At 29.3% G+C, this 8,327-nt stretch overlaps 1 protein-coding gene across 1 annotated transcript; it reads left to right on the top strand.

The window, feature by feature from the left end:
* On the top strand, positions 1 to 803 carry LOC113857287 (ethylene-responsive transcription factor WIN1-like). Its single transcript, XM_027489102.1, has 2 exons — positions 1 to 80; positions 323 to 803. Exons 1-2 carry the CDS (start codon positions 1 to 3, stop codon positions 801 to 803), a joined length of 561 nt encoding a protein of 186 aa, XP_027344903.1.
* The last annotated feature ends 7,524 nt before the right edge of the window (positions 804 to 8,327 follow it).

Here is an 8,327-nt window from a genome sequence, read left to right as displayed (position 1 = left end):
ATGGTGCAATCAAAGAAATTCAGAGGTGTAAGGCAACGCCATTGGGGCTCGTGGGTTTCTGAGATTCGTCACCCTTTATTGTACTCTCATCAAACTCAACTCACCAAAGATTTTCAATTCTATATTTATTTTTTTCACTTCTCGAAAAAGTTTGCACAGCATCATTCCTTTTTCGTTTCATCTTTTAATATGCTTTCGTACACTCCTTGCCTCATTACCAAGAGATATTACTTAAGATCTTTGAAGTATGTGAATTAAATTTGGTGCCACATGAAACTGTGCATTAAATGTGAGTCTTATAAATTTTGTGGTGTTTGAATAGGAAAAGGAGGGTGTGGCTTGGGACATTTGAGACAGCAGAAGAAGCAGCAAGAGCATATGATGAAGCAGCCATTTTGATGAGTGGTAGAAATGCCAAAACAAACTTCCCAGTTGCTGATAACCCAATGGCAAATCAAAGTTCTACTTCTTCCTCCTCTTCCACAACATTATCTGCAGTTCTAAGTGCAAAGCTTAGGAAGTGCTGCAAGTCCCCTTCACCTTCTCTCACATGCCTAAGGCTTGACACTGAGAATTCTCACATTGGAGTGTGGCAGAAGCGAGCTGGCCCACGTTCTGATGCAAACTGGATCATGATGGTTGAGTTGGAAAGGAAGAAAAACCATGAGGGCAGTCCTTCTCATTCAGAAATACCTGTACTTGTTGATGCACCAGAGAAGGTAAAGCCTGAGGAAGACAGTGGCTTAGATGAGGAGCAGAGAATGGCTTTGCAGATGATAGAGGAACTTCTCAATAGGAATTGAAATAAGCTCGTTTGTTATGTGCTTTTATTTTCACGTGGGTTCAAGCTCATAGGAGGAGTTTCAAGTCCCATCTTAAGTCCTTTTCACTTCGGTTTTATGGGTTTGTTGTTTGTCCCAAGTAGGATAGGAGAGTGCCATACATTCATTTCGTGAAGAATGAGGATGTTTAGTGTTTGTGTTAGTGTTTGTGGCTGTTAATGCCTCCCAACGTGTGTAACTAGTTACCTACCTAGATTCACTGTGGTTAAAGTTCCTTTTCTCTGTAAAAAAAAAATATTCCTTGTATTTGGAACTATGCTTGAGTTCCATTCCATGCATAAATTTTATATCATCGATCTTATTATTATTAAATGAATGAAATATGAAATGCCTTGGTTATTTTTTGTCCAGAGAAAAGTTCGTAGGGGATCTTATATTTATGTTTCTTTTATTCAACATTTTTAGTAAACTCATATTAGAATAGGTATTGAGAAGATAATTTAAAAGGACATAACATTTATCATTTTATGAATAGAGAGATTGGTTCTTTAAGTCTCTTTCTCATTAATAATTATGGTTTATACTATCACCATCGATGTCGATGTGAGAAAATAAACAAAAAAGTTTCGTACAAAGATGGAAAAATAAAATAATGAAAACGAAAAAAACCATGGGATTTTCCGAAGTCAGTGCATCATTATACAGTGTTTTAAAAAAAATTAGCCTTGAAAATATTTAAATTATAACTTTTTAAAGATTTTATCATCAAATTAGCAACATGTTTTTTCAAATACATTATTAAACACATTTTTCTGTGAGTGATAAGTTTTTTTTTAAAATAAAATATTTTTTAGAAAGTGTTCCATTTAGGAAATAAATATTTTGATTTTTTTAAAATAGACTAATTATAAATAGTATGTTAGAGATTGTATTTAAAGAATATAGTGTTATTATTATTTTTATTAAATTTAATTAATCCCTAAAATTTCTAAAATTTCATTGTATTGATTATTATAAAGTGTTAAAATGGGGATAAACAATATTTTAAAAAATTAACTTAGTGACAAATTGCACTCGTGTATTTTAAAATGAATAAAATGTAATGTTAGATGTCTTTATTATTAATATAACACATTTTTATTTCATTGTACATAAATAGAGTAAAAAAATTAAATGGTTAATGTTGTAAACAAATAATTTCCACTACTAGAAAAGTGCTTAATACAGACAGATTTTATAGACGGATTTTAATCCGTCTGTATTACAAATGACTTTACAGATGGATTTGTGGAATAATTTTTTTTTTTATTTTCTAAAAAATCCGTCTGTAATATAGATTGATTAAAATTTGTCTGTAAAATCCGTCTGTATTTAGCCCGCCTTTTGGCGCCAAACGTTATAGACAGTAATTAGTAATTTGAAAATAGGAGGAAATATTATAGCAGGAAATTACAGACGGAAGCGAGAAATTACAGACAGATTTTCCCATCTGTAAATATGGCGATTTTAACCGACCTTTCAGGTGGCACATTACAGACGAATTTTTCCATCTGTAAATGGGATTGACGCATTTACAGACAGAAAAATCCGTCTGTAATGTGCCACCTGAAATGCACTGTTTCATTAAACCCATTACAGACAGATTTTCCCGTCTGAAATGACTGACACCCATAAAAAATGCGTCTCCTCTTCCCTCCCCCATTATCAGAACCCCCTCTTTCTCTCGCTCCTCCCTCTCTCTCTAGGAGCTCAGTGTTTTGGCCATTGCGAGTGATTGAAGCAACCATTTGAAAGTTTTTTTACATCATTGTATTCCTTGTACGATACTCTAACTTTTAATCAGTTTAGTTTTTTAATTTTTTATATTTTTTAGAGACTTAAAATTTCTAAGATAGAGTTGTAGGATTGGAGATTGTATGACTAAGGGAAGGGCGAGGTCCTTCTCTGAACCTGATTATTGTGTGCTGTGGATTGTTTGTATTTGTGCAGTTTGTAGAATATGCATGTTGTGGAGTTACAAGGAGATGTGCTCTAGAACGGTTTAGGATTGTGATGTGTTTATGTTTGATGTATCGAATAATTTATTGTTATATAATTTATTAGTTGATTTTAGGTGAAATTTTCATTTTTGTAAATTAATGGTAAACAAATGTAAGGAAATTAACATGTATTAGGGGAGATTCTGCCAAAATTTATATTAAAAATTTCTGTAATGTATTAGGGGAGATTATGGATGAACTTTCATCGAATAATGATGAAGGTAGTCTTGAACTATCAGAGTAAATGAGGTAAAGTAAGTAGGTTTGTTAATTTACTATATTGTCATGATTATTTAATTTGAGTTATCACCAATATTATTCATATTTTAAACAAATTATAGTATTTGTCTCTAAACATATATATGGTTTGATTCATATCCCCTGCATCTGTCACTGGAGATGCCCCTTCTCTTGCACCTGAGGATGTGGAGGACATGGTCCGCACTCAGGTCCATGCCCTCAATGAATAACTCCAGAAGCAGAATGAGAAGATGTGGAAGAGCAAAGAAAGTGCATGGAAGAAGAAGTGGGCAAAGAAAATGGAGAAGAAGGTGGCGTCGAGAATGCAAAGGGAGGTCCAACAGCAGATGACGCAACAGCATATGCAAATGCAGCAGATGCATGCTTATTTTGAGCTCATGAGAGCAAGCAGTTCTACACCTCTTCCTCCTCCTCCACCAGCTCCAGCACCACTGGTTTTCACCTCCATGCATCATTCCTCTACTGACTCCTCTTCTATTGATGATGATGCGCCTTCGGATTATGACCATACAGATTATTCCTGATGAAGACTTGTATTTTATTTTTAAATGTATTTATTTAGATGCTTTTTTGTCTTCCTTTATAATAACATTTAAATTTTATATTTTATAAATCATTTTGGAATGTTTAGATGTCGAATCTATAGTTTCTATTTTGTTTATAAATTGTGATAATCAAGAACAGCAGAAAATAACTATCTATATAAATAAAAAAATATCAATAATAGTAAAATATATCACCGACGAATTACAGATAAATTTTTCTGTCTATAACTTACAGACGGATTTAAAAATTCGTCTGTAATTCTTTACCGACGAAGATATTACAGACGGACATAAACCATCTATAAATCTGTCTGTATAAACAGACTTTTTAGTAGTGTTTCAATCCAACTCATTATCTTTATATTTATTAATTGAATATGGTGCATTAAAATTTAAAATCAAAATTGGTTAAGATTATAATAATATTAAATGTTAGTTTATAAAAAAAAATCTTAATTTATTCCGGTGAGTTAAGATTGAAAATATTATATTATATTTAAAACTAAATTAACTCAATTGAAATAAAAATATTATAGAGGAATAAATAATACACAATATAAAATAGTAATCTTTATGCAAAAAGTTAAAGACATGTGATTTAATAAAAGAGTAATTTTTAAACAAATTCTTATTAAAAAATGGGTGGCAAGAATGTATAACACATAGCTACATGGTAAGATTGAAAATTCATGTCATATGGATCATATTTATAAAATATTAGATTATATTGATTTAAAATTATTTAATAGTTGATAAATTATGTTAAAATTAGTATAATATATGCTTTTAAAATATAAAAATAAAAAAACTTTAATCGTATTTTTACTATTATCAATTTCTTAAAAAATTGACATAATCAATCAAGATAACATGGAATCTAAATTGATAATCAAATCAATAAAAATTACATTTTACATAGAATTATTATTAATAATGTAAAAATTGATATAAGTTATAAATATATACTTTGTTTCTTTCTTTAAAAGGTTATTAATTTGGTGATGAAATTTTAGTTTAAAAGGTTAATTTGATAATTAAAACTTTTAAACAAATTATATAATGGCCCGCATATTACATATGTAACTTTGATGGATGAAATTTAGAGTTTTGTCAAATCTATTTCGCTCCAAAAGAGAGTGATTTTACGGTTCCTAATGAGAAATGAAAATTCCTGTCCATTACCAATGCTTCAGTTTCAATGCTCATCCATCAAGCCATGCCAAAGTCATCACACCTATAAAGAAGGAAGCACAATAACACGTAAAAGTTGCAATCTTTTTTTCAAGATGCTAACAATATAATTTTTTTATCACACTTTTAATTATTATTAAAATTTGTTGAAAATACAAAAAATTTGTAGACCCTATACTTTTTCACTTTGGAAATATTTTTCTCTCACTTTTATAATTTTAATAAAATTTAACTAGTGTTAAAAAAATACATTTTATCAACAGAGATTAGTGCTAATAGCAAGTAGCTCAGTATCATTTAAGTAAAATTTTGAGTTTAAATTTTTATATATATAAAAAAATTTCTGTGATAAATTTATTCATCTTGTTCTGATGCATGACTAGATCAAATTTAATTTAAATCAAATGTAAAGAAAAAAAAACATTTTTAATACTTTTCTTTTGTTATAAATAACTCGCAAAGAAATGCTGATAAAATAAATTGACTCTATTGCCAATTAAAATATAAATGTAAAAAAACCTTATCCCTTAAATTTAAATACTCAAATAATTAGTTTGGATTTCTTTTTTCAGTTTGCTTCGATAAAACCTCCTATTTATGTGAGTTTAGTGCAACTTAGCTTGCGTGGTTTTTGAGCTGACGACATTAACACCACTTTTAAATTTTTTTAATACAAAAATAATTATTTTTAAATGTTACTCTATTGCATATGAATAGTAGATGTCACTAATAATTTTTTAAAATAATAAATATCACTAAAAATGATTATTTTAAATTTATAAGAGATGATATATTTTTAGATTTGATAGATGAACTAATGATATTAAGTTGTAACATGTTTTAATTTACTTTAAATACATTATAATTTAACACTTTAAATTAAAAATGTGAATATTTTTTTTGTTTACATCTCATGCATATTTCATGAAAAGTAATACTACATTATCATAGACGATAGAATTAAACTAAAACAATCTTGTAATAAATAATCTATATACTCAATAATAATTAACAATACGAATCTAATTATATAAAACAAACTATTATACAGATTAGTACACGTAAATTAGCTACATTTATAAATTCAAAACACTGTCCTGTTTAGCTCGTACATAAATTTACTATGCAGCCGGGGCCTATGCAGCTCTAGAATACAATGTACACACACTAGCTCGTACATAAACGCGTCCTGCTAGCAGAAACGAAGGATAATTAAATTAAATTAAAGTATTTATTATGCATAATTAACTTTAAATCAACAATAAATAAAATTTAAAAATTTCATATTTTATAATGAAATCTCACAGCAGGGATACGATGTTTTATGACTCAAGCATCTCATAGTTTCGTTTAAAACACAACTCATTATCTCCAAAAGCTAATAGCAAAGATTCATGTTCTTCCAAACCTAACAGGAACTGTGTACGATTGTTCCGTAATTTGTAAAAGAGAAAACACGACAAAAGTAGTTGTGACTTCATCAATAGATGTCGACCCTCGACATATTAGCAATTATCGTTTGGCATGATCCTATTGTTTTGTTAACGTGTGAGAAATAGAAAAATAATTCTAACATTTTATTAATTTATTTTGCAAAAATAAATCAATAAATAATTCTTAAACCTTTTTGGAATATTAAATATGTTTCATGTTCATTTATTTTTATTTTTCAATTTATGAATATATTCCGGGGAACATGATTATCCACACCCATACATTTATATAAATTATTTAGTATATAATGCTTGTATATATATATATATATCTCTATCACATCTAACGACCGTGTAGAAGCACCCCAAAGTATTTATGCATATGCTTTGTCAAAATCAAAGAAACATTGCTAATTAAAGTACCCATATCAAAACATATGCTAATTTCGGAGACTACGACGTGGCTTTGGTTCTTTAATAACTATGAAAGCTAATAATTGATGGAATTTAAATTGATATCGACAGATGAAAGATTCGTGATCCCATCATCATTAGCTAGATAATCAATTTTCACATTGAAAATTCCTGCCGACAATTATAACTATTGCCAAAAAAAATATTTTCGACAGAGAAGATTTTAACATCTAATTTATTTTAAAATGATTATATTTAATTATTATTCTTATTGTTTGGAGTAGTTTTAAAATGATGAGTTGATCATAACATGCATTATACTATTCTACCATTTCAAATTTTTGCAAAATTCTACCAGATTGGAAGTTTTATTAGGCATGAAGAAATTAAATTGGTCATGATTTGCAGTTTGGGAGTAAAATCCTCAATCCCTTACTTAAAAAAATAGTTTAAGAAAGACAATGAAGAATTGAACCCCGTATTAATTTATGGGGTGATGTCAAAGCATGGCAGAGGAGAATGGAAAAAGAGATTCATCTGTATTCTATAAAGGGTGTAAGACTGAAACATCCCATCATTGAATGGAAATTAATGAATTTTGGAGTAACAAAGTGCATGTGGTAGAGATTTTATAGGCTCCATAGGTAATGGCACTTGTGTTTCTAACAAGAACATGGAAGATTAAATTGACTTCGAATGAGCACTACTGTGGAAAGATGCTGCTGCTTCTAATTTGTTTGTCTTATTGTATGAGCTGTCCATATGATAATGTTGAAGAGATAGTTAGCAATTTATTTAAAACTTATGGGAAGTGTAAAAGAAGTACACAAGTGAAGTGAAGCTATGTTGATCTTTCATAAGCACTACAGCTTCGATGTACTTACCACTGTACCAGCGGTGTTTAATGTTACCTATTTACTAATTAATAATGTCTATTTTCAGTATAAGTTTATCGTTATATTATTTATAATTATGAATGTGATAGATATATTTTTAGTTGATAGGCCTAAAATAACCCTTAATAGTTGTTTATAAATTTGAATTCAAAATTCAAACTCTTAAACAATTGTTTATAATTTTCAATTCAAAGTATAAATCTTGAATAGTTACATTCGAGTAGTATGGATAGAAGGACCATGATCTATGGAAGGCTTCGATCTTTATTTATTTATTTTTGGTAATTGTCACTCACTGCTGGTAACAACACTGACATTAAGTTCACTTGATATTTAAAGTTCTAGTAGTTTTCATGTTAGTATTATAACACCAAAATTGCCATTCTAATCTCTTGCAGAGTAGATTGTCCCAACAACAATGAAATGGACACATTGATTTAGTCGGCATAGATCAATATGCTCGTGTAATCATGTTTTTGCTGTAGTAACCACTCACTTACCTTGTTACAGTAACATATTTTTTTCTATTGAAAAACATGCAAAGTGTGATTGACAATTTTTTCAATCAATTTTGGGTTGATCCTCTATTGTCGGCAATGAATTTTTGGTTAACAAAATTGTCTCATATGGTCGACGACAAAATTTTGATCGATAGATTTGTCTTTGATCATCGACAACAATTTTTCAGTTGATAAATTTATCGTACACTATTGATAACAAATCTGCAGTGAACAAAATTGTCTCACATTGCTAGCAGTAATTTTTT

The sequence above is a fragment of the Abrus precatorius genome, unplaced genomic scaffold (assembly GCF_003935025.1).
Source record: "Abrus precatorius isolate BTA unplaced genomic scaffold, Abrus_2018 Scaffold153, whole genome shotgun sequence".
Classification (NCBI taxonomy): domain Eukaryota; kingdom Viridiplantae; phylum Streptophyta; class Magnoliopsida; order Fabales; family Fabaceae; genus Abrus; species Abrus precatorius.
The sequence above is the reverse complement of the archived record's forward strand: the minus strand, read 5'-3'. Positions and strand labels throughout refer to the sequence as shown.

Bases quoted from the DNA above. Each gene is read 5' to 3' on its own strand.
- LOC113857287 (XM_027489102.1), top strand. From the start codon at position 1: ATGGTGCAATCAAAGAAATTCAGAGGTGTAAGGCAACGCCATTGGGGC. The intron at 81-322 runs GTACTCTCATCA...GTGTTTGAATAG, and splicing joins GAGATTCGTCACCCTTTATT to GAAAAGGAGGGTGTGGCTTG.